Source organism: Diadema antillarum, unplaced genomic scaffold (assembly GCF_040938485.1).
Source record: "Diadema antillarum isolate AM-2024a unplaced genomic scaffold, OU_Dant_1.0 seq00001118_RagTag, whole genome shotgun sequence".
Classification (NCBI taxonomy): Eukaryota; Metazoa; Echinodermata; class Echinoidea; order Diadematoida; family Diadematidae; genus Diadema; species Diadema antillarum.
This window is the reverse complement of record NW_027271932.1, coordinates 394,667-422,442: the sequence shown is the minus strand read 5'-3', so window position 1 is coordinate 422,442 and position 27,776 is coordinate 394,667. Positions and strand designations below refer to the sequence as shown.

Here is a 27,776-nt window from a genome sequence, read left to right as displayed (position 1 = left end):
TCGAGGTAGATCCCAAGCGAACGGAGCTGTGATCTTTGAACCTACACTTTGAAGGTCCAGGTTGTAGGAAACGACCCCTCTGCGAGAACATCGTTTATTGGACGTTTGCTGTGCATTGAAAAGCGGTGAGTAAATAACGAACACCGTATACAAACATTAAAGCTTAATTTGTTCACCATGCACCAGAGTGTGTACATGCCCATAAGTTTTTCTCTGGAAATCATATATATATTGGGCTCGGTCCCATTGACTTCAGGATCGGTACGTCCTAACGCGTGAATGAGCTATTGTCATGAAGAATATGGTTCGACACATTGGGTTAATTGAAACTTATTGTGCTGCTCAAGCGGAGGGGACAGACATCTGTGTAAGCGAGAACTGAATTGTGGAAGGTAATATTATAGACCGACATTATACAGAAGACTTGAAATAGTTTCTAATGAGATTCATCATCGTCGTTTTGTTTCATTTCGGCTTCAAAGATCTGTTTTGCGTATAGTTTTAAAGGTTTGCCTGGTTTAGGAAAGACTTCATCTCTTTTGCCGTGACAAGTAAATGTTATCCAAACATCGAATTGTATTACCGATTTTTGTGATAGCCTGTAGTCCATCATTAAACATACGATGTAGTATATACTGCGAATCGAGTGTGTTTATGTTAATTGAAAATAATTGGGAAATTATTGTCAGAGCGATCGAGCGACTGCTATGACGGCTCGCACTGTACATTAACGATTCTAGCGTATCACATGTATCATGTTTTGTCATCCTTCAAAAGGCACAGACTGTAGTGCTTACGAAGTATGATTGACCGAAAGATTGGTCTGTCTGGTCGTCGGGGATGTGTTCCGCGGAGACTGCGTCTGTCTTCACGAAATCCCTTTAACAGTGTCTACGGAGGAAAGCCGATAGTATGAAAAGAAAATCAATAGATAGATAAATAAAAGAGTCCGGACCAACTGATTTTTCTATCTAGATATATGAGTAAACAATGGTATTTTCATTTTGTGATAAAGTGTTAGATGCCTTCCCTACTACCGAGAACATTTCTCCTTGGTTTCACGCAATCTCATGAACTATAATTATATGCATAGATTCGAACATATATAAACGATCGACAATGATCTGGCAGGATGATTATATATATATATATATATATATATATATATATATATATATATATATATACTGTATATAGATGGAACCATTTCTATAAGACACAGAAGTCATGATTGAAATGCAAAGAGACTGTCCTGTTTGTAGGTAAATGGATAGTACCGTGTCGTTTAGTGTGGGAATACGTGAAGAGGCGACTACAAAGACACCTACAGAAGAAGAAAGTAAGATTCGAGTCCAAGTTCCTGTATTTATATCATTCTACTCTTTATTGGCAAACGCGTGATTTTTCCACCAACGATTTTAGTTTCAGTTTTCATATATAATAGGGAGCATTCGTTCATTTTCCTTGAACTGAAAACGTAAAACACTGCCTAGATACCATGAATGTATTAACAGTCATAGACATTAAGTGATTCCTGCTATAAACCACTTCTGAGTGCTGTTATAAATCCATATGGTGTCATCATATCCCATTCATTACTTTGCGGCAGAAAAAAAAAATAGTGGTGATAAAATAGATTAAAGCTAAAAAAAAAAAACTACTCGTACTTCCTGCCGTTAATGTTATAGACGGGAGGCAGACGTGATAGGACTATCACATAACCGGATTACGTGGGAAAGAAACCAGGGATTAAAGCGATGCAAATTGGCGATATATCCGTTTTCAAGGAGCAGTTAACCTATGTTTTTTTCTTTAAAAATAATTTATGTCGTTCTTAGCATTCCATCATGACCTCTCATTATTTTCTTGTCTAATAAAAATCATTGTAATCCATGCAGTCTGAACAATCTCAATTCTGTATCTACCGTATATCTATCCATTGGTTTCGTACATGCAGACATGAATTACATCAGCAACAAATATCGAAGAACATCTGATTTCAAATACAAGTGTACTAAAAAGGCTTCACATTTTGATTTTGATTGCAAACTTACAGATAGTGTTCCCAGTGACCATACATGCACTCAGCCTTTAACCTCCTCGAGCTTTTATCTCGCTATATAGCGCGTTGCCTCTACATAGTCGTTAAGCGGAATCCAATATTGTCATAATGTAATATCTCAGTCCATTATTCTCTCCATAACGTAATATCTCAATCCATTTTCTCTCAGGTATTACTGTATATTGAAATCATAAGACATCATATTTCATGCATGTGCCTCGCCTTCGCAAGAATTGCTCTGCCTCTATTCCCGCCAACTGAGATTGATGACCCTATATACCGCGCAGACAGCACCATCGTAGTAACGAGCAGAGTTTGTACAAGATATGCAAACGAAATAAAAGATGAACAGTTAAATGAGATAGTGCCTCGCCTGAAGACATCCGGAAGTTCCAAGCAAATAGTTTGAATGGGTCACCGTCATTATTTGTTGTTGTTTTTTTCTCTCTTTTTTTATAATTCCCAATGAAGGCCCTGGATGACACACAACCTCGGTGTATTGATTATGGGTTTTCTTTATCTCATTACCGTATACCCTCTAGTGGTAGCCGCTATGTTCTGTAATGTCATGAAGTGCAATCTAGTACTAAACTTAATTTGTATTCAAGTTAACAGAACGTGGGACCTGACACACACAAATTACAGGAACGGCTCATTGCACATTGTTATTGTACTCTACGCGAAGCATTGTACTGTTATCGTACATTGCAGTTACACCTTGTGGTCATGAATACTAGCCTTACAAAGAATTGGCACAAAGCGTAGTTATAACGGTATGTTCCTTCCTTTTTGCATAGCATTGTGGAGGGTATGTTTGTAGGCATATTGCTTGCTGCTGAGTTATTGTATTTGACTTGCTTCTTCACAATATCAGTCAGATAAAGAGCATTTACACGAAAAGAGTGTTGACAGAAGGAGTTTGTAATCAAGTTATACATTTCCGGACTTGTCGGTCTTGTGAATGTCCAGCCAGCCCTTTCTACCTGAGTTTCTCAAACGAGCTACGCCATCACCATCAAGAGCCGGATGTGACCTTCATGGTATAGTCCTAATACCCCCCCCCCCTCCACACACACACACACACACACACACACACACACACACACACACACACACACGACATATCAATACTATACTGTTATGTTTCCTTATCATTCACAACAAAAATAAGCAACAATTGCTTCCTTTGCAAAGACATGACAGAAATCATTAAAACGCTGATGTGAGATAGCTGTATTTCACGATCTTGTGATGATGATACGGCTCTATCGTGCTCAAGTAGTGCAGTATATCTTTATATCGAATGTACTTTAATCCACCTATCTATCTATCTATCTGTCTGTCTGTCGGTCTGTCGGTCTATCCATCTCCATCTACCTACCGAAAGATGGAGGCTACAGCTGAAGAGGTAGAGTTGGAGAAGAAGGAGCTCTTGGCTCAGGGAGGAACGGAAGCTGGATACGGCTCGGAGGCCAAGGCCGACGCAGTGACGGGAGACGCCGATGTCCTCACCATGGAAGAATTCCGGACCAAGCTCGCCCAGGAGGGCGCTGCGGCAACCAACGCTGACCCGGAGGAGGCGTACGAAAAACCAAAGAAGGGGTAAGAGCATCGCGGCCCCTCTTGCGTCTGTCATTATAGAAAAGTATGGTAACACACTCACACTCAAGGCGTGACTTGTTGGTCTCGGGTTTTTTTTTTTTACCTCTTTTATTATTCAGTGCATGTAGCACCTCGTCGTTCCTCCTTCAAACTCCCATTCATTTCTTTAATGCGTTTTCTTTAGCAATTGAGTTGGAAAATCCCAGGATGTTTTCAATCATTGGGAAGAGCAAAATGTTAGACAAAATGACAAAGAACTTGTCAGTACGGAGACTGCTCCTTTTGCCTATAAGCTGATAAGAGAACCGGAGAACAGCTTTAATCTGGGAGCGTTTCTAAGAAAGCCGCATGACTTGCCATGACATCACGTGGGAACAAAGTAAATCTGCTGCAGAAAAGTTAAGAATAAAAATGTGGGATCTCATATTTCAAGTCGTTTCATGCAAGTTGATTTTCGAGAGTTAAAGTCGCAGTACTTTTGTCGAGTGGGGAAAACCAAAATACTTCGAGACTATGAACATTTTTCGACAAAGGAAGAATGGCCGACGGCGCTTAGAACCTTCCACTGGTCATCTCAGAGAAAACGCGGGACTTTTATTCAATCTCATAACGGCCGAAGGAAGAAGACACAGTTTTTAGGTTGGAGAAAACTTCAAGTTTTTGACAAAATATGAACAGGATCCTAAGGAGATTGAACATGTCATATAATAATTGGATAGTAAACGTGGTATACAGTGAGGGCTATCCCCCTCCCACACAAGGGAGCTCTTGCATCTTTAGAACTTAAATTCAACGATCTGGTGCACACTTTTTTGTGTGAATATTTGGACCAAGAAAATAAAATAAAAATGTTCATTCCCAAAGAAAGAATGAACATTCACGGACAATGTGAATGGGTAAATTAAGGGATCTGTCTGGTGGTGTTTTTTTTTTTTTTCAGTGTGTGCGTCGTCATTTTATACTGAGTCCATGGGGATGGAAAGAACGGGGCAGAGTGTGGGACAGGGTATACTCCCTCCCACACGCGGGGACCATTTCATTCTTAGATTTGAAGTTCAACGATTTGGTGCACACTTTTAGGGAAGTATTGAGAAAATTTGTCAGTGAAAAAAGTGAGCAATATAATGAATACTCAGGACAATATGACTGACTAAATAGTGATATTTCCGCGTGTGATATCTCACGGTGTTCTACTATGAATTTATGCAGGTGGAACGAGGGGTGGGAGGGGGTTCCCCTTCGAAATGAGGGAGCTTTTGCATTTTTAGAATTGAAATTCAACCGTGTGGTGCACACTTCTGGTGCATGGAAAAGTTTTGATAAAGTAATAGAATTGTATTGGGGAAGAGTTTGCTTGCCTAGATCATGGTACAATGTATCTGTCAGGTCTTGTTCCACATTGCGTGTAGCGCTCCTGAAACAGCAGTGAATGGAGTGATGACAGATTTATTATAGGATAACGAGATACGAGAAATGTACTTAACAAATAGCACGCACACTCAGATAGATTTTACCATTGTTGCCTGATTTTTCTCAATTAGTAATCAATCAGTTTAAACACTTAATATCCAAATCCAAAGGGGAAAAAAAGCGGGGGGGGGGGAACTATTTCTAGGAAGTAACTGCCTCCCCCCCCCCCCCTGCCCCCCCCCCCCCCCCCCCCTTATAGCCCCACAGTTGGTACGGGACGAAGCAAGAATTTACAAGTGTAAAAAGCCCTTAACACAACTCCGATTTTCCGGTCAATTGAGTCGTAAAAAATTCAAGGATTCCGTTCAGGGAGGTGGAAATTTGGGGTCTCTGTTTGGAATAGAAATGACTATTGTGTATAGAATAACGAATCGTCTGCATGCGCCATTGTATAAATGTCTGCAAAAGCAGGGAGGTGGAAAGGAAACTACCCAACTCCCAGCTTGATCAAAATAAGTGGAGTCAGTCAAACACCACCCATAGCATATAAAACCACGATTGCACAAACTATCTCTTAAAAAAACTCAATTTGCTCCGAGATCATCTAGACTTTTTGGCCGTGGCTTTGCCGATATCACACTACCAGCTTATGCTCTGGTCAAGCTTGGAAGCGGGAACATAACTTGAAATTAGACAGTCAGATGCAAGGCGGTAAGTAAAGTGTTGAGTAAAGTGAAGAGCAAAGGGCTTGGCTTTACCCAACAGTCTGAAACATGTCGCTCCATGAATATCACACCAATTCGTTTGACTTCAGAATCGTTTATGCCATCACGAAACGTGTGCGAACATTTAAGTTCTAATTACGTGAAACGCTGCGCAAAAACGGACCCATGTATTTCAGGTTTCAGGTTGATGATTGTTATACCGAAGGTTCGTCATTCCGAAACACACATATGCCATTTACCTTGTCATGCTCGTTAATCCAAAAATGAAGCAGGGTTTATTAGTCCGAACACTTGTGGCGTTATTCCAAGGGTTCGTCATTCAGAAGGCGCGTTATATCGAAGGTTTGTTAATCCGTAAATGAAACTAGACTTCGAATTTGTCATTACTGACAATTTAGGTGATCCAATCACTTTGAGATCGAGGGCAATTGGCCATGCAATGTCGTATATGTTTATAAGGGAACAGATATGTGAACTGCAACTTGCGGACGACGAGCATTGCAAACAATCTCCGTAAAATTGAAGCCTTTAAGAGTTTCAAGTTTAACCACATTCTTATGAGTGATTGCAATTTTCAATTAACAAAATAATGGCCACATGACGATAGCCCAAAGTGCCAGCTATAACATATAGAAATCCTAGAGAAATCCGACCGAGCATTGGTGAGCTACTGCTTAATGAATAAAGTCATGGCAGTTTGTGTTTCACACACACACAAAAGAAAGAAATGGACTGCCATTGAGATATAACGTAAAATGGCCAAATTTGACAAGGGTAAGTTCAATCGATGTCGTTACTATGATGACGCCATCAAATTGAATAATCGTGAGGGTAATTTCGATAGAGAATTCAATATGCCACAACATACTAAATACATTTTGGGTACAGATTTGTCAAGGATAAGAGACATACACTAGCCTATATGAATTTCAAATGTGAAGACGAAATCATGAAATTTCATATTTTTCATTTCATGTTGAAATTTGATAACTTTGAATAACTTTACAAGACTTATAGACCAATTCGCTGACATCTACCACTCATCCGCTTTCAGAATATGTAAAGAAATAGGGGGTTATTGTCCATCCGAAAGAGCTATACGTGGAAACGTATATGCACGCAGTGAATTCCAACTTTGGCAGGCCTGTATGACGTCATATCGAGTCGGATAGACTTGAAATTTAGTAAAAATATTCTCCATAATATATCAGTATAATTACATGCAAAAAAACAAATTTCCAACTTGGTATCTTGCTGACGATTGGCAAGTGGTTTATAAAATTTTGACGAGCACGTATGTGCGCGTTAGTGCGCGTCACTAATATTAGAAATATAGATCATTACATGTAAATATGCACCTGCCGATTTTCATTGGTAGAAAGCGTCTAGAAATAGACCTAGAGACAATGAAGCGATTTTAGAAAATGACGTCTTAATGATGTCACAATTGAATAATCACAGAGAAAAAGAAATTTTAGCATCCTGAGCTCATGAGACAATATGTACTAAAATATTAAGAGCTAAGACCTTGAGCTTCTAGAGATACGCTCTGCACAAGATTTGTACAGAAAGAAAGAAATAAAGACAGAATTCGTACAGATTACGGATCACGGATCACCTAACAAGAGGTGCTCCTTGAACTTTCACGGATCATCTAATAAGAAAGATTTCGTACAATAACATTACAAGAGGCACTCGTGAGCTTTCACGGATCACGTAATAAGTTTCGACGTTCCGAAGATTCGTTAATCCGAAAATTAGGGCAAATTGGGTTGTACAAAATCAAGGATTCCGTTCAGAGAGGTTGGTGGAAATTTTGAGTCGCTGTTGAAATAAAATGAAATGACTATTGTGTGAATCATCTGCATGAACCATCGTATCAACGTATTCATAAGCAGGGAGGTGGAAAGGAAACTCTCCACCTCAAACCATGATTGAAGTCAGTGCAGTCAGTCAGACATCGTCCATATGAAACCACGACTCCACAAACTATCTCTTAAAAACCTCAATTTGCTCCGAGACCACCTAAACCTTTTGGCCGTTGGCTTTGCCGCCATAACATTACCAGCTTGTGCCCTGGTGAAGCTAGGAAGCGGAACATAACTTGAAATCAGATGCAAGGTGGTAAATAAAGCGTTGAGTAAAGTGAAGAGCAAAGGGCCATGGCTTTACCCAACAGTCTGAAACATGTCGCTCCATGAATATCACACCAACTCATTTGACTTCAGAATCGTTATACCATCATGAAATGTGTGCAAACATTTAGGCCCTATCTGCATGAAAGGCTGCGTAATAGCGGACCCTATGTATCAGGTTCCAGAGTGATGATTGTTATCCCTAAGGTTCCTTATTCCAAAACACACACACATGTCCAAAAAAGAAACAAGCAGGGTTCGTTAATCTGAACATTTGAGGCTTTATTTCAAAGGATAGTTATTCCGAAGGTTAGTAAGATACGTGTAGGAAATTCGTTATTCCGAAAATGAAATAAAGTCTGTTTATCCGGAAAGGAAAAGAATGTGCTAACTACAGAACCTTCAGAATAACGACCTTATTTCATTTTCGGATTACCTCACCTTCGGAATAACGAACCCTCGGAAAAAAACGAACCTAATTTTGTTTTCGGGTAAACGAACCGTCGGAATAACAAGCTGTAACCGTATTTCATCCTATTACTCGTGTATGCCCTCTGTTCCACAAGGAAATAATGAAATAATATACCGTGATTCCAGCTAACCATGATGTTGTTAGTACCGTCTCGTGTGGTTCTGAATCTGATCTTAATTTCTTCATCCATGAAGTCCCAAAACCATGCACATTTCTTCGCTTTAGTGTTGTGCTCGTTATCATAAGTATCGTTCTATTCAATCTTAGTGAACACTTCATGATTGGGAAGAGCAAAAATACCCTTTCTTTCGGGCCTTGTTATTCGATATGACTTGTTTCGCTTGCAGAAACTTCAAAAGTCTCTTAACTGCTAAATTTATAACTGATGTTTAGATCAACTTGCATTCAGATGATTCAAGTTCCCGTTTATCCCTGCTGTGAAATATGCATATCTTTTATTTCTGAAATTGTGAAGATTTCATGAATTTAGCCATTTCCATCATATTGTTTTCGTTTATAAGATATACAGCGATATTCAAAGATGCCAGCTTATGCTGACCTGATGCTGAATTATGTGGAAAAAGCAGTTTTAATTCTCGGGGCCTTATTATTGCGGAGGGTTTTTTTATATTGCTTTTGACAGAAATTAATCGCAGCATCTAAATTTCCTTTTTTGAAAGTTTAATTGTATGAATTTCATTTAGAATCACACAATCATGAACGCTAGCAAACGATATTTTATGTTCGTTATTCGAATACTTCATTATCGTCCAAATATACAATACATATCACAAATCTTTAGATATAGTTTTTTTCTGCAACTAACACTCCGTAAAACACGGATTGATGTATGAACGTCGTAGATTACAGGTGTTTCTATGTTGCTTTTCAATTCCTGTGGGTTTTTGGATTGATATTTTAAAAAAAAAACTTTTAGCCTTCTGTAAATAGATCAAGATCACATGGATGAAACGTATCGGAGTACCGGGTCGACATTGGAGATGACATTTTGACCCTGTCCCGTGTCCGTTTTCAAATTGTTTATTATCGTTTCTTCGCACAAAATAGAGGTGACATAACCTTAACTGCAAGCTATTCGAGCTTGATATTATATATATCTCCCTGTTTGTCCCTTTTTTCGTTTGGAATGGACCGTTAGAAATTAATTGCTAACTCATAAACCACTTATCAGCGTATTTTTGTTACTTATCGCGATTTACAATTTTGAAGCTAACTACCCAATTGCTTTTGAGTGAAAGGTCGAACTCTCATGATACACGTCTCTTTGCTGAAGGGAGATCCGATAGTGACAACTGATTTAAGGGAAGTAAAGAATCGTTTGTGATGTCTATTATTCGTTTATCAAACGTGCTGTAACAGGTCTTTTGAGCATACATCACAGCAAGGCCAAAGCATTAGAACACTTTTTAAGCATCATGAGCATCATTCCGTTAATAATCTATGGAACGTACGTCAGAAATACGTCATACGGGGGAGGGGGGGGGGCATGTTATCGAGCGTATTGCCAGATTTTTTATTTTTTTTTTTGTCTTCTGACAAATTTGCTTTTAGCCAGTCAGATGTAAAGGATTCCAGTAGCTTGAAATAGTTTGTAAAAAATGATAATAAAAATCTGACAAAATGCTTGATGAAATGCCCACAGAAATACGAAAAGGCAACCGAAAAAAAAGAAGAAATACTTGGTAACTCAGACAAAATGCTAGAACCGAGAGGAGTGTTGCTTGCCCAATAGTAAGTCTTCTTTTTACAAAACAAGGTCCAAATGACCACATCAAGCTTCGATTCAATTCTCTGTTTAGACGTGTCCTATATTCTGCAATATCCTTGGCTCATCTCCCAACCACAATAGGACTGAAGTGACACCTGCTACCGGTATACATATGCCGAGTCAATTAGCCCACAGATAGCGCAACTGCTTGCCCCCGTAAAAGGAACGGAAGGGTACCTCTCCTATAGCCATAACTGGCAGGAGACCTGTTCCGTTAAAGGAAGGGCATCACTAATTAGAAAAAACAACAAATCTTTAAAAGACAGCCATGTATGATGCAGGCTTCTAACCATACTACACTTTACAAGCACAGACGCACGCGCACAGACACACAAAACCATACAAATACACACAACACATTACAAACTCACGCAAACACATAACTGCGAGTACTAAGTGCAATGGTTTTTAATGTCATTATTCCTGTATAAACAAAATCGGTAGTAATGATTGATGATGAATATAATCATTATAATGATTAAAAAAAAACTTCATGAGTCAATACAAAATATGATATCATTGATTATGAAGGAGATAGTGATCGATGATAGATACTTGATGATAATTGCAATAATACGTTTCATTTGTGTACGATGTGACTTTGCCCATAACGAAACAATTTTTGTGTCTTAGCATTACTTCATTGTTCTGTTCTAGATAACTAAATTCAGTGTTTTGACATGGTTTCGCAAAATTCCATCTATACGCAGATGTTAACATCGGTGATTTTATGAATTTTCATTCCCTCCTCCAGATTCGGTGGTTCATCTCGCCTCGCCATAGCTCTCAGCGTTGGTCTCGCTGTCGCTGTGATCTTCACCATCGTCCTTGCGCTCGTCAGTGGTCGGGGAGGCAAAGAAGGTGTCGCCATGGCAACGCCTACCAATGGGAGCACAGGGACAACGCCTGCCAATGGGAGCACAGAGGACAGGTCGAGCGTGTTTCAGTCAGCGGCAGTGGCATCAGACGTGGATATATGTTCAAAAATGGGAAGGTGAGGAGACGGAATCCACAATCCAGTGTACTTGTCTCTTCTGACCTTTTGAAAAATGATCATCCTGTTTAATGAAATGTTGTAGGTGGATCTGAAATTGAAAGTCTTATTTGAAATTGATTAAAATAAACTTTGGGGTTCGCCGTAAAATGCCGTTATTCTCATTACAGCAGACATTTTAAACCCCGTTCTAAGGGAAACCGAAACCCAAAGAGAAATGTGGATTGAGTGAAAGCAGCAACATTAGAAGAGCACATCAGTGAAAGTTTGAGGAAAATCGGACAATCGATACAAATGTTATGAATTTTAAAAAGTTTTGGTGTGGGAATCACTGGATAAGGAGATTGATATGATTGAGTTTATGACATCATGTGTTGACAACAATATAAAGAAAATATAAAGAAAATTCAACATGCTTTCACTTTTCTAGCGTTAATGAAAGAGCTCTTCACTAACCGCTTTCAGAAAGCAGGGGGAATGATTACTACCCTTATCATAAACGTTATGTGAGTATCAAGTTGATGGAATGTGTAATTTTCATGAACAATGATTTTTTGCGGAATTCTCTTTATATTTTCTTTATATTGTTGCCCACACATGACGTCATGAACTCTGGTACTCTCCTTATCCAGTCATTACAACACAAAAACTTTGAAAATTGATTACTTTTGCATTGATTGTCCGATTTTCCTCAAACTTTCCCACTGCACTTACGGATGCAAAGAGGATGTAAAACGTAAAAATCTTGCCATCCGTTGGAAAACGCTACGCATCCGCTGTGTACTCATCCGCATACGTGTTTCATACGCTCTATCCATCGAGCATCCGTCCACTGTGATTTCATCCGCGCAAAAAGTTTTAAGCTGCTTAAAACTTTTAGAACGGTTGAACTTTCCGCCGTGTACGATGTAAATCCGCGACAGACGAGCAACAAACGTTGTATGTCCGTTATCAGCCCTTAAAGGGATCGTATAGTTCTGGTTGAGACCTAATTTCAGGTTTCTAACATTTTTTGGTTAGATAATGAGAAAACTCCTGTGAAATATGAAAGAGCATGTCGTTCCATGAGGAATTCAACTTTTATTTGATGAAAATTGGTTTTGAAATGGCTGAGATATCCAAAACAGAGCAATTCTAATAAAGTGTGGGACCCACATTTTATTAGCTCACCTGAGCCAAAGGCTCAAGTGAGCTATTGCGATCGCCCTTCGTCCGGCGTCCGTCGTGCGTCGTCCGTCGTGCGTCGTCCGTCGTCCGTCGTGCGTCGTCCGTCGTCCGTCGTGCGTAAACTTTTTACATTTTCATCTTCTTCTTGAGAACCCCATGACCGATTTTCACCAAACTTGGCAGGTAGCATCCCTAGGGGGATAGGATCTCAATTTGTTCAAATGGGCACCATGGCCCACCTGGGGGGCCCCAGGGGGGGGGGGGGGCCCAAACACACTAAAATTAAGGAATCTTTAAAAATCTTCTTCTCTAGAACCAGAAGTGATAGGGCTTAATTGATACTATGAGTAAGTACATTGATGACTGTAGTTTCAAGTTTGTTCATGGGGGAATCAGGGGTGCCCCCCTTGGGACCCAGGGGAGGGGGCCGGGGAGGGGTCCTAATGGGGCCTAAATTGTACATTTTCATCTTCACTTTGAGATGGCCATGTCTGATTTTAACCAAACTTGGTAGGTAGCATCCCTAGGGGGATAGTATCTCAATTTGTTCAAATGGGCACCATGGCCCACCCGGGGGGTCCCCAGGGGGCCCAAACCCTCTAAAATTAAGGAACCTTTAAAAATCTTCTCTAGAACCAGAAGTGATAGGGCTTAGATGATACTATGAGTTAGTACATTGATGACTGTAGTGTCAAGTTTGTTCATGGGGTTGGCGGAATCAGGGGTGCCCCCCGCCCCCCCCCCCCTTGGGACCCAGGAGGCGCACCCAGGAGAGGGATGGGGAGAAGTCCTACAGTTGTAATGGAGCCTGAATTGTACATGATCATCTTCTTCTTAAAAAACCTCAAGATGAATTTTGACCAAACTTAGCAGGTAACATCCCTATGGGGATAGAATCTCAATTCCTTCAAATGGGCACCATGTCCCTCTTGAGAGGCCCCTAGGGGTCCCCACCCCCCCCCCCCCACATTAAGGAATATTTAAAATCTTCTGCTCTAGAACCAGAAATGATAAATCAAAGTTAATACCATGAGTTTGTACATTGATGACTTTAATTCCAAGTTTGTTCATTGCAAATCCAGGGCTGCCTGCCCCCCCCCCCCCCCCGAGTTGAGGGGGGATCCATATGCAGACCTAAGTTTCCAATGTTCTCAGGTAAGAGTGTGCAAGAATGCGTGGAAGGTGAAATTGCGATACTCAGGTGAGCGCGTGACCCGCGGGTCTCTTGTTACGGTTGCTTTATTTTACTTTGTTTTTAGATGTTTCAGTCATTCCAAACCCGATTTTCTTCAAATAAACTTTGAATTCCTCTTAAAATGGCATGTTCTGTACTATTTCATAAAGGTTTTCTTGGTATCTCACAAAAAGTTAAAAGCTCAATTTTCATCTCCACCAATACTGTACTATCCCTTTAAACGTCCGCTGTATCCTCTCTGCATCCTCTGGGCATCCTCGCAACTCACATCCGCTGCAGCTGAAAACGGAAAGAGGGAGGAAAGATATGGTACATGGAACGTCTATACATCGTTAATAGAACGGAAATAGAAAGGATGTAAGCGTATGCATCTCGTATATAAAGTATTTAGAACGGACAAAGCGTTTGTTTCCGTTAGGCGTACGTGATGCATCCGCTTCATCCGCTCTGCATCCGCTCTTTCCGCTATGCGTCCGTTTCGAAATTATCTACGGTAACCCCTTCGGAGCTGTCAACCACTTCCATCCGCTTTCATCCGCTAGGCTTCCGATGAACATCCGTTTAACATCACCGCTACATACTACCCACGTCCGTACTTTTTCCGTTCTGTTTTCGCCAATTTTCGCCAATTTTGTCAATTTCTGGAGCGGATAAAAGCGGATGGAGCCATCCCCGAAATTTTGTTCGTCCGCTGTGTCCTTTCTGCATACGTTTTGTGTCCATCGGCCAGTGGGACCGGGCCTTAACTAATGTTGCTGCTTTCACTCACACGCAATCCACATTGCTTTTTGGGTTTTGGCTTCCTTATGCAGAGCCTTTCAAATTAGAGTTACCGCGACAACGTCCGGGTAGCGTCCGGGTAATCCTTTTTTTAAACCCCTGCCTGTTACTTTCTTGTCATCTTTGTAAAGTTCGAGGGGAAATCTGATGAGCGCTTTATTTTTTTTCTCCATAGATTGCAGAAATACAAATACCGGGACATAGGTGGGGCCAGATGAGTTATAAATCAACAAATCTAATACGAATTACAGGAAATCGTGACAGGTGCATCAGGAAGGAAAACAGTAATGTTTGATGATTCTAGCGTTGTCTATCCAAAGTTGTGCTGCATGTTTTATATAATTGTGCGTGTGTGTGTGTTTGTGATTGGTTCTGGTTTGGATTTTACCAGCGATATTCTCCGAAAGAACGGATCAGCGGTGGACGCCGCCATCACCACGCAGCTCTGCATCGGAGTGGTGAACAGCCAAAGTTCCGGCCTCGGGGGAGGCTTCTTTATGGTCATCTACTCACAGTCGACCGGGGAAAGCAGGTTCCTCGACGCTCGGGAGACGGCCCCATTAGCGGCCAATGAGGCGTACGTAGCCAATCTTCTTGCCGCGGATTCGCCGTTCGGTAAGTTTACGTCGAAATTACCTCATACCAAGGCATTTCCCTAAAGGGAGATTGATATGAGAGCGAGACAGCCTTCATCATTATGTCAATAGTATTATTATATCATCTTTTCCGACCCCTCTATCCTCAGGGACTCTCTTCCTCCAGTGGCGGATGGGGGGAGGGGGAGGTTTAACGGGTTTAAACACCCCCCTTCCTGGACTTTTGTTTTGTTTTGTTCTTGTTTTTGCTTGTCAGATGATTTTGGGAGAGAAGTGTCAGCTTATATATAATATGTATAGTTATAATTATTAAATGATAATGATAATAATGATGATAATGATGATAATAATAATAATAATAATAATAATGATAATAATGATAATAATAATAATAATAATTATTATTATTATTATTGTTATTATTATTATTGTTATAATGATGATAATAATAATAATGATAATAATAATAATAATAATAATAATAATAATAATAATAACAATAACAATGATAATAGATATATTTTATATATATTATCATATCCCAGCCTTCGATCCTGGCAATACAACTATATCAGTGCCGTATATATACGGCACTGAACTATATTAAGCAGAGCTTGGGTAAAGACATGAGGTACAATTATGAGTTTTCTTCAATTCTCTTTTCCGACTTTGTTTGTTAAAATGCAGATCAGCAGTTTCGATCTTACAAATTTCATTTGTACCGAGGGCAGACAAATTAAACGAAACTCATACCTCGTGATTATCTTCACCAATCTGCTTATTATCTCTCGCTTTCAAAACACATGATATTATACTTGTTTTTCTTTTGTTTTGTTTTTTAAATGGTTGTAGGAGTTTCTGTTCGTTCAGTGCAGGCTTCTTTTACAAATTTCATTCATTTCAGTTTGATTTGTTTTTTTCCTCTTATATTTCATTTTAGTACGATATAACAACATCTAATAAAGCACACTACACCCACTTAAAGCAAGATGTACTGGCAAACACAGAAACAAAAAGAACAAATATTATTTACGTAAATATTGGTATCTCTTCGCCCTGCAGAGAAGCTCCTCGATTGCATTTTTTTTTTCGGCCTATAGAGACATTTCTGACTCTACACAATTGTGTTGAAATCATTATAATTATGATCTATTGTGCATGTGGGAGAATAAGAACGAGCGGCATTGCTAAACACATGGTCGTCAGTTGGAAGCAACATGAATTATGACGTCATGGCATTTAGTGTCATTGATATACTCTCGTATTATCATCAAACTTCACCAGTGTGTTATACGGATGTGTTGTGATAGTTTTGTACTGACTGATTTCACGCAATGTCATATGTCTGGATTAAATATGTCTGGATTAAATACCTCTTTAAGTCCCCTCTCCATTGGTCTAGACTTGTTGGATGCACCCCCCCCCCCCCCCTCAATGATTAAAGGGTGTGTACAGTTCTGGTCGGGGTGAAGATTTAGCTTTTAACGTTTTGTGAGATATTCAGAAACCACTCTATGAGATGTCAAAGAGCATGCGGTTCTAAGGGGTATCAAAAGTTTATTCGATGAAAATCGGTTTTGAAATGGCTGAGATATCCAAAAACAAGGTGAAACAAAGAGATACTAATAAAGTTGGGGCATGTCGCCTTTTATTATTAACACTTTTTTGGATATCTCAGCCATTTGAAAACCAATTTTCATCAAATAAACATTGAATCCTTCTTAAAATTACATGCTCTTTCATATTTCATAAGAGGCTTTTCATTATCTCACTTATAGGAATGTTCAAAACATGAATCCCTACCTCAACCAGTACTGTACAGTCCCTTTAACTTCCCGCCGTTGGCGTGATGTGTATTCCAGGCATCCAGAACACGGCCGTTCCAGGCGAAGTCCGCGGACTGTGGGAAGCCCACCAGAAGTACGGCAGCCTTCCGTGGTCGGACCTCTTCCAACCCGTGATCGAGCTGGCAGAGAATGGCTACAGGGCAACAGAACATCTCGACGTCACCCTTCAGCGGATGATAAAGAAAAAGAATCTTTCAGAGTACACGGGCGCGTGGTAAGAAAGCAAGTTTCTGACTTCCGCAGGGTATACAGTTTTGTGTTTGGCTTTTCTTCACAATTTCTGACAATGGCAAACAAAATTGAACCACCACTCTCTCAACTTCTTTTATATCTTTCGGATGCTCTTGTTTAGAGTTGCTACTGCGAATTATACCTTCTTTTTTTGCGATGTCACTCCGTTCCTGATGAGCATGAAAGGGATAGTGCATTTTAGGTTTAGATGGGGCTTCAAGATTCGAACATTTTTTATGATGATATTCTGAGATAATACAAAACCTCTTATGAAAGTTTATTTCATGAAAATTGGTTTAGATTTCTCCCAATTCTCTCTCTCTCGTAGTTTTTTTTTTTACTCGTTTAGTGTTCAGATGCTTGTTTTACCGTCCATCCGGTATATATACCGGGCGATGTGATGATGGTGTCGGCATGCTATCACGTCCAAACAAAATCTACGTGACAGAACACACCAACAATGCCTTGTCACCTCTCTGATCAGGGAAGTGTTTCTTCCACCTCCCTGCTCTGATGAAACTAACTCCTTGTATGGGGTTTATTGCCTATCTCTGTGTAGGGACATTTATATGCGAGAGGACGGAAGTCCCAAACGGGCGGGAGATCTGGTCCAGAACCGTCTGTTGGCCCAGACACTTCGAGCCATCGCAGCCAACGGGTCGGACGAGTTTTACACGGGGAACACTGCCCAGAAACTGGTTCAGGAAATACAGGAATTAGGTAGGAGCTTTCGTGCGATGTTACAGTTCATCGGATGAATTTGTGTGTCTCAGCCATGCGCTGTTCAGGTTTTTTTTTTTTTTTCAGTAAAAATTTTTAAGATCGTTGGACGCTTGAAACGTATTTTGCTATAGTTTTCATGCAATGAACCGTCTCTGTAATGATTATGTATGAAAATACATGGATGTTTCTTTTCCTACAACCTAGCAACGAGCCATTTTATTCACCCACTCCTTGCAATTGAGTTTCTTAGACAGGAAATCACTGGGTAACCATTAGTTATTGCTAGGTTGTGCAATACTCCGGCAAGTTTATAGGTTTTACGGCAATCTTTTGTGAGCAAAACAGGCATAAAAATGTAAATGTAATGTCTTTTCATATGAATGACCATATTACTATGGTATCATCCAAACATTTGTAGAGCTTATTTCCTGTCAACCCGATAGTGACTGAATTCTTATTTACTCCAGTTTACCCTAATTTTGTAATTCAAACGACCGACCATCTCAATAGTTTTCGACTTTGCGTCAGCCACGTTTTGCTGGATAATTTCGTCTCTAAAAAAACTAAGGTTGTATCCAGTGAGTATAAGAGATACTGTGTAAGGTTTTACTGTGAATGTAATCACGGGTAAAAGCTTGTTTTCATGACTTGAATACAGTAAAGTAAAAAGTTGTTTTAGTAAGTCATTTGCCCCTTTTCTTCCAAGTTGAGTACTCGCAGTTTTTTCTTTTTTTTAACACCGTTACTGGAGTATTATTCCTTGGTCGTAACTTATAGCACTAACATAGTATTCAACTCAATGCCTTCACAACCATTCTCAATCCCCAAATTGTATCATTAATTTTATTGCGTGACTGAATTTGATACAGGCGGAATCATAACCGCAGAAGATCTGGTCAATTACACGACGAGATGGGGTGACGCTCTCTCGTCACCATTCGGCGATGGGGGCACACTCCTCACCACTGGATCGCCATCGGGTGGACCCGTCCTCCAGTTCATCACCAATGTCATGCAAGGTAAAAACGATGTAATTCCCTGTACCTTTGCCACTATACTCCATTAGCCTTTGACGTCACGTAAAGTCACAGTTCGTTCTAGCACGCAGTACGACGATATTGTGATTGTACAGTGAATTCATTTTCATGCCGGCGGATGGTTGTTTACTTTGTTTTCATTTTCCATCCGACAAGATGGCTGGCTTGTTCATATTCAGTTGCAGTAGCTTTTCTTTTATATGGGATACAGTGATGTGAGGACATGGTGCTGACGGAATGACGGAATTGTGGCCACAATGGAGTCAAGTTGTGAGAAAGATACGCCATTTTATATAATGCCCATTACGGAGTCATGAAATAGTTCATGAAGCTATCAGCGAAACAATAAAGAAGACATGTATACGGAAGTAAACGAGGTATCTCACTGAAATGGAGACTAGATGGCGACCTGACGATTTTTTTTTCCGGAGACTCCTTCCAGGCTCTTATGGGCTCAGAGACCTCTCCGCGACGTCTCTGCGACATCTCCTTAGTCGCAACCAAATCGCTGAGGCTAATTTTGTTCGCAAAGTCTTCGCGACGTTTCCGCGACCTTGCGGAGACTCATTGGTATTCTAACCTATCGTGGGGGCGGCTCTGCGACTTTCGGACGAATAAATTATCACCTTATTTGAAAATGTTTCGAAATCTTTCGAGACGCACGAGTCGCGGGCGAAGTTTCCTCCAGTTAATGATTTCGTTTCAGTCCTCCCCGAGGGAAAGTGCCGCGAAAGAAGGCCCAACTGCAGCTGCAAACGACTCGAACTGAAAACCTTTGGATTAAGAGCTCCTAGTCTTTTCCACTGAGCCACACCCGATCATTGTTTGGTTTTCTTACTCTTTATCACATGATTTTATATTGGCAATGATTAGGGACTTTCTGAATCATCTGAAATTTCGTGCTGTATGAATCAGTGGAAATACCTCAGATTTCAAATACTCCTGCCTAGGAAATACTCAAACACAAAGGAATTCTAATAAGCATGGTTTACAATGTGCATTCAAAGAGGTGTGTGTTTAATGAAATTAAGGCAAATGGTGCGTCTACGCTTAATACAATCACACAAAAAGGATAGAGTAAAATAATGAAATAGAATTGTCATACCTTGCGGTAAGTATTCACTCTTATTACCGCTAGATGCACTCAGAGATAATGCGTACGTGATTTTTTTTTTCTCCACACAACATTGTATCTCCAGCTTTCAACCTGACAAGCGCGGACTTTGCTTCCCCAGACGCCCTCGTGCTGACGTACCACCGATTTCTGGAGACACTCAAGTTTGCCTACGGGCTTCGCAGTCACATGGGTGATTCCGACTCACCCAAGGTCAGACAGGTAAGATCCCGTGTACATCTCCCCTGCGGTCTCCCATTTCTCTTCCGATCGAAAGGACCGGAACTATAGCAACCGTAGATAGGTACTCTAGTCTTGTTTCAGCAAGATCATGGCCCTGTTTTATGAAGATTTATAATTGATTATATAGTTGATTTCTATCATAAGTCCATGGCAGCCTGTGTGGTAAGGACATTTATAATTGATTATATCTTTTGATAAAACGGGGCCCGGGTACATAGAAAGTAATAATAATGATAGTGATAATGGTCATGATAATAATAATGTTTTACCAATAGTAGTAGTAGTAGTAGTAGTAGTAGTAGTAGTAGTATCGTCATCATCATTTTCTTTTTCCTCCCCTTCTTCTTCGTCATCTTCATATTACAAAACTTTTAACAAAATAACTACTGAGTAACTTTCTGTCATAAATTCAGCACAAGCGCTGTCCTCTAAGAGGAGCAGTGGATAACATTATTCTGGCACTTGATACAACCTGGTCCAAGGGAGCATGAATCGTGAATCATGTTCAACAATGAACGCATCGCACAAACTTTGAATTCGCGATCTCCGTGTTCAAGATTACAGAACCAGTGTACACCTAAGTGCTTCTTTTTTACACCGTGTAAAAAGTTACCGTAATATCACAGATGAAAAGGGACAATATAATGAGAGCAAACTGGCCTAGTATATCTGGCCTAGTATATCAATTGTAAACAACAATGTGACGGGACTATGGTGTGCAGTATGATACCATAATATACAAATAATGACTGCTATGAGGGGCACAGTTAAAATTATGGGCCCAAGGTGATGTGAAAACCGTAACCATGCCCGAAGCGAAGCTGAGGGCATGGCTATGGTTTTCACATCACCGAGGGCCTACATAATTTTAACTGTGCCCCGAATATCAAGCAGTCATTATTTGTTTTATACACCAAAATTATAGATTCCGAAATATAGATACCGAAAATATAGATTCTAGTCTCTTTTACAGCACTCGTAGTCAATGCTGATCGACAGCGCGGCGGTCGTATATGAGCGATCTATGCATACGGGGTCGCGACTGTCTCCAAACCTATTTACTAACTGTGCCCGGGCCCCGGTCACAGTAACTCAAAAATAGGGCACAGCTATTTTCATGACTCCCCTTTTAACCAATCAGAAGAGAGGATTCTAGAAATGAGGTATATAATACACGCTATGATTTGTTTCAAGGTCCTTGCTGACCTAGCGTCCTTGGACGTGGCGCGTGAGGTCGCGGCAAGTATCCCCAAAGACGCGGTGACGCACACCAACATCAGCTACTATCAGGTGGCACCACGAGTTTCCAGCACCCTCGGAGGCACGAGCCATCTCAATGTCCTGGCGCCAAACGGCGATGCGGTTTCCTCCACTACATCAGTCAATTACAGGTACAGCGGGAACACAAAGATTTTCAGTTGTTTTTCTACAGGTTCTCTTTTCGGGACTTGGAACTTTGTCAGAACCATGCTCTGTTATGTACGCCTGCCGAATGTCATTTCTTTTCCTTTTTGTTTTGTGTTTTAAAAGGATCAAATTAAGAGTTTGATCACAAAAGGAGTTAACTCAATCCTTGTTGATTTTAAATACTTGCAATTAAAGCTGATTAAAAAAAAGAAAGTGAGAATTAAGAAAATATGAGATTTTTTAATCATAATTTCAAGAATATTCCTTGTCAGCTGACAAGTGAGGTGTTACTGGAAAGGTTTGATTTTGCTCTTTCTAATGATGAAGTCACTGTAAAGTGTTTACAAACGGCACTTAACCAGTCTGCGATGAAACTCTTCAAAAAAGTTTCAGATTTTTTTTTTTTTGTACAGATGAAAGCATTGTAGTATTCAACAGGCAGCCGTTCAGTGCAGTCTTCTTGAACTGTCGAAAATAGGATAGAGAGATAACAAATCTGACACTCTGCAGCATTAGATAAAGATTACAACTGAACTTGAAAATATCGATTATTCACGTACGCGTAAAAAAAATTAAAAGTTATTTGCTTGTTCATCATTCTTTTTTATAATTTTACAATCACAGATTCACTTCCCATTATCTCTGGAGTCTGAACTGTATCAAGATGACATGTAAATGTGCCTAAAACACACTGTATAGTTCGTTTGATTGTCTGTTTGTTTGCACTGAAGGTTTGGCAGTTCGATCCGCTCTTCAACAACTGGACTTATATTCAACAATGAAATGGCCGACTTCAGTCTTTACGAAATGTCGCCCAATTTTGTCGAACCGGGAAAGCGCCCTCTGTCGGCCATGGGTGGACTTATAGTTCTGGACAAGGAGGGAAAAGTCAAGTTTGTCGAGGGCAGCGCAGGAAGCAAACGTATCATTAGCATTAATGCTTGGGTAAGTGACGTTATTCCTTCTCGCGTTTAATGCCTCTTTCAATATGAAAATCGATCTATCTATCTTCAATCTGTCTATATCTATCTGTTTGTCTTTCTATCTATCTATCTATCTATCTGTCTGTTTGTCTATCCATCTCTCATTCACTTTTCCTTTTTGTCAGTCTCGGTCTTTATAAAGGACTGATTAATAATAGTACTCAGTAACTTACAAAAATAACAACGGCCTTTCTTACAACAAATCAACTACCCAGGTACATGTATTAGCGTTCTTGGGAGATACAGTCAGCCTTTATGCCCGTGGTTGCGACAGTCGCTGTTATATTTTGAGTCGCTATTATATTTTGAATGAAGAATTATCCTATAGTGATTGGTTGAAGAGCTACACTTAAATTTAGGTAGTTTAGGCTATGTCAGAATGTTTGCATGTTTCTTCCTTGAGTATATATCGCAACTACTTTCATTTCAAATAATTTGGTGAAAGTCCTGACTCTCTTGTTTGTTCTTTCAACAACAGATGGCGCTGGCCACGGTTCTGGGCGATATTCCTCTCTCTAAGGCTGTCGACGAACCTCGTATTCACTGTGAACTCAGACCGCCTAACATTGTTGCTGACTACGAGGAAAACTTCCCACAAGTGAGATCCACAATTCTGTTGATTGCTATCTTTAGAAAGCTCTCGTTACTTACGTCTGTCTTTTGCCTTTTTGCTGTATTGATACTTTTGTTGTTATCTGAATGTTGCCTGAATTTCTTTCAAAGTTTCAGAGTTCGTATCGTGACTGTTCATTTGTTTTCAGCCCAGATAATCTCTGTTATTTCTCAAATGAACCCAGTCAATTTTCGAAATTCGTGTGAAAGGTGCGCGGAAAGAGTGTGGAGATTCATCCTTACGTCCCAAAGATTTGGACAACGTATCGTGGTTTCCATGTGTCTATAGTTAACTTTGTATTTACCTAAGCTCTATCCCCGTCTTTGAATGGTTTAGGACCATTTAGGACCATTATTAAGAAAATGACGCTATGCCGTTTGTTTTTTGAAAAAAACCATGAAGGATGCAATGGTATAACTCGGCTTTGTTTTTGTTTTTGTTTTTGCTTAAGTAAACAGCATGCGGAATGACGTCTAATGACGTCATGTAATTTGGACAATGCATCCACTTTACACATAGCCATAGGGAGGAGGGTCGACTTGTTGTAACGTACAGTGTAAACTAGTGGGAATTCGTTGAGTACTCATGTACGTTATTATTATTTACCACTTGCAGAGGAATTAAAAAAAAACAGCAGTAGTTCTTCAAAATAGTTCTAAAATGTGAGCTAGGAATAGAAACAACCTATGTAAAAATGTTAATCAGTTTTAATATACAAAATGTGTACAATAGTGTCATTAAAATCGGTTCTAGAATAAGCCGTCTACAGTTATGGTTCATTGAGAAAATTTGTGGTATCTCGTTTGCACCGTATGGTTGTCTCACCTCGAGTCTCATCCATGCATTTATGTATGAGAATGAGGGGAGAGTTGGATCCACTTTGTTTATTCTTTGCAGAAAGTGCTAGACGGATTGAGCAGACTGGGTCACAGTTTGACAGAACTCGAAACATGGTTGTCTGTCGTGGAGGCCATTCTACGAGACGATGACGGACGGATTTTGGCTTACTCGGACCAACGGAAAGGAGGAGCACCAGCCGGATATTGAGGTCAATTTCAACAATCTGATCACGGGGGAAAATGAAATCTCGTTGACCCTCTTACAATTTCTGGATAATCCAAAGTCACTCAGCGTGGGTACCCAATGCAAATGGCAAACGTTTCGTTGATTAACGCAGTTCCTATAGCATCATTACGGTGTCAGGGACTGGCTTCTGTGCATAATAGGGGTAGACACGCGGAGAGAAGTTGGCTTGCTGATTAAACTCACCAAGTTTTTTCAGGATGATGTTAGTCATTCCGAAGGTTCGTTAGTCCGAAACTGTAAAAAAAAGAAATCGGAATTCCAAAGGCTCGTTATTCCGGCACGTTCAAATCTAGGTATGCTTAGATGTTCGTTACTCCGAAATGAAAAAGATTCGTCATACCGAACATACAATTAATTTGGCGTTACTCCGAAGTTCCATTATTTTGAAGGCTCGTAATTAGGGATCGTTATTCCGAAGGTTCCTTGTAAATAGAAGGTGATTACTAACGAACCTTTTTTCGTTGTCGGATGAACAAACCGTCGGGATGATTAATAACCTTTTTTCATTTCCGGATTGACGAGCCTACGGATTAAGGAAATTTGTTTAATTTTCGGATTAATTAACCTTCAGAATAACGAAGCTTATTTCATTTTCTGAATTACGATCCTTCGGAGTAACGAACTTTCAGAATACCCAACCTTCAGAATACCGCATCTTCCTTTGAAACGATCTTATAAGTTTTTTCCGTCATTTTCTAGATTAACAAACCTTCGGAATAGCGAACTGTAACCGGGTTTTTTTTTTTTTTTTTTCGTTGTCGGATAAACAAACCGTCGGGATGATTAACCTTTTTTCATTTCCGGATTGACGAGCCTACGGATTAAGGAAATTTGTTTAATTTTCGGATTAATTAACCTTCAGAATAACGAAGCTTATTTCATTTTCTGAATTACGATCCTTCGGAGTAACGAACCTTCAGAATACCCAACCTTCAGAATACCGAATCTTCCTTTGAAACGATCTTATAAGTTTTTTCCGTCATTTTCTAGATTAACAAACCTTCGGAATAGCGAACTGTAACCGATTTCATGCTAAGACTATAGAATGTGCCTCGGTGCTTTGATGAGTTATTGACAACTGTCCTTACTTACCCTCTTACCTTTCATTATACTCTATTCCTTTGAACAAACTCGAATGTACGGATTGAGCGTACTAGTGTGATATTCCCATGATCCTTGCCCAGTGTATGTGCAACAAATTCAAAATCTGAAACATGCTCACTTCAGCTTCAACAACTCAACAACTCATGGCTGACATTTTCCTTGCCAATTTTTTTTTCTCGACTCGCTGCCTTTTTTTTCCTTCATTTTTTGTTGTTGCTTTGTAACCCTACACATTCCGTTATGATAAAGAACATCACTGCTACCTCTACATGACATTCTATAATAAATCGAGACATAGCTGTCGTCACGAACATGGTGATTTGAAAATATGAGAATAAGATGACAACTGAGCAAATGGTGTAAGACATAGTTAGCGTGCCCTGAAATTGTACATGATGACGAGATGTTTAGAGTTACGTCATCTTTGTCCACTTAACCACCTCATGCGACCAAAGCTGACCAAAGTAAACGGTGTTTTCTTCATGCATTTCTCTTTTTTTTTCACGTACAGAAGATATGAAATATTATCAACAAGTAGCGTATGTCTTCTTATCAACTTGTACTGTAAATAATTGTAGATTAGTACCACCCGTAGACGCTGTCATCATAGTATTATTTACTCTATGGTAACACTTTATCCTTTTGTCCAACGCATTGTATGAATTACGTCACTTACGTTTCAAGATTGTGTGTGTTGATATGTATAAACCTAGATCGCAAGAGACCAAACTGCGTCGTGTGTATACAATTATACTGATTTTCCCTTTTCTTTTTATAACCTCGTGAGATTAGTTTCTAGTTTAGCAAAAGTGTATAGTCCATTCTTGGTTTGACTGTTTTTGAAGCAATGTACAGCTAACACAATTTGTAAGCATTGCATTGTAAATGGTATCATGTTTCGTTTTTGCAATATCATCCAGTTGTACTTTTTTACACTGTCGTTGTTTCCTGATGTGTATTTTACGAGAGTGAATGAAGGATTTTGTGAAATAATTTGTGGTATTCACATTGTGTATTTGATGACCTATATATAATAAATATCACAATGTCATACAACAATCGACAAGATTCATGACTTAATGTAGGAAGTTTCCAAGTTTTGCTTCTATCGTTTGAATCAATAATGAACGTGTTAATAAGAGGCAATAAATGAGCCTTCGTACTCATTTTGATTTTAAACGTTATAGCCCCTATGTGTAGATGACCGCAGTTTCTTGCGCGATGTGCACTTCTCTTAGAGAGACTGAGTCATCTGATTTAGATATGATAATCATAAAACATTATTTTTGGAAACCCTTTGTTCTTTTCTTACTCAAGTCTGCACCTTTGAATGTTTCTATAACAGATATATGGCGCTATACAAATGATGTGGCTCATCATCATCATCATCATTATCATCATCATCATCAAGGCATTGTCTTAAATGTTTTTCTCTATCTCTTACTCTTTCTCGTGTCTTTGTCCTATTCTGTTACTGTTTCTGTTACGTGTTATATTGTTCGGTGTCCGTGAATTTGTCTCCAGTTGTTGGCTACATGATGTACATCTGTATTCATATTTTGGATCAAGAGAGTATCCTCTTGTGATATTTAGTTGAACCGTGTTGAAGGAGCTTCACCGTGATTACAATCATGTCTTTTTGACTACTTTATAACGCTAGCAATGCATATTTTGACACACCATGGTATACTGTTTGGAAAACGACGTCACTTTTTATGACAAAATTTTCAAAATAGTACACCATTACATTTTGTGAAATGTCACAAAGCAATTATGACGTCACAGAGGAATTGTAACATCAGTTGCTGCTTCGTACGGTCACTGTAGGATCCTTCCACTACCTCGCATCCACCACACGACTTCTCGCGTCATTTTCACATTCTTTTGTAATATTTTTTTAAAAATCCAAGATATGAAACAAATACATTCTGCCTAATTTCAAGTTTTTAGTTAATACTATGGGCCTGGGTGCCTCCAATAGTAATGCATGTATTCGCCCCTCAGTGAATATTAAATGTACTCATTTGGAGTTACCTTCGCCTTTGATTTTAACCAGAAACTCTCAAAGGCAAAGCATATAGGTCCCTCAATATATTTTCACTGAACTTTAAATTGTAAATGCGTAGATAGCTACAATTCCCTCCAATCACGGTGCACACGTAAGCTTTCATATCGTCATCTCTATGGATAGATAGGTATCCTCTAACAATGTCGTATAGCAGCAAGAAATTACTTTGATGTGTTTTGTCATACATTGGTACACTTTTTGTAATTGAATAATGGACAGTAATAATTCGATATAAATGTTTACATACTTCCCAAAAGTTGAAACTTTGTTTCTTTTCTTCCTTGAAACTTGGGAGTCTTGAAAGTCAGGAATGTTGGTGAGTGTATTTATATCAACTCTTGACAACTCATTCACTCTTACATGCACACACACACACACACACACACACACACA

General features: G+C 39.6%; 1 protein-coding gene across 2 annotated transcripts; it reads left to right on the top strand.

Moving 5' to 3' along the window:
• The first annotated feature begins 26 nt into the window (after nt 1-26).
• On the top strand, nt 27-27,619 carry LOC139743887 (glutathione hydrolase 1 proenzyme-like). 2 transcript variants are annotated; one of them, XM_071654354.1, is made up of 12 exons: nt 27-125; nt 3,450-3,664; nt 10,950-11,189; nt 14,723-14,946; nt 16,790-16,988; nt 17,565-17,725; nt 18,598-18,747; nt 19,965-20,101; nt 21,317-21,513; nt 22,261-22,474; nt 22,991-23,110; nt 24,023-27,619. In XM_071654354.1, exons 2-12 carry the CDS (start codon nt 3,450-3,452, stop codon nt 24,170-24,172), a joined length of 2,007 nt encoding a protein of 668 aa, XP_071510455.1. In that variant the 5' UTR covers nt 27-125; the 3' UTR covers nt 24,173-27,619. The 2 variants fall into 2 exon arrangements, with proteins under 2 accessions (XP_071510455.1, XP_071510454.1); XM_071654353.1 differs by lacking the exon at nt 27-125 and adding an exon at nt 243-392.
• Nucleotides 27,620-27,776: the final 157 nt, after the last annotated feature.

Coding starts and splice junctions, on each gene's coding strand:
- LOC139743887 (XM_071654354.1), top strand. CDS start 3,450: ATGGAGGCTACAGCTGAAGAGGTAGAGTTGGAGAAGAAGGAGCTCTTG. Junction 3,665..10,949: donor TACGAAAAACCAAAGAAGGG/GTAAGAGCATCG, acceptor TCCCTCCTCCAG/ATTCGGTGGTTCATCTCGCC. Junction 17,726..18,597: donor TCAGGAAATACAGGAATTAG/GTAGGAGCTTTC, acceptor AATTTGATACAG/GCGGAATCATAACCGCAGAA.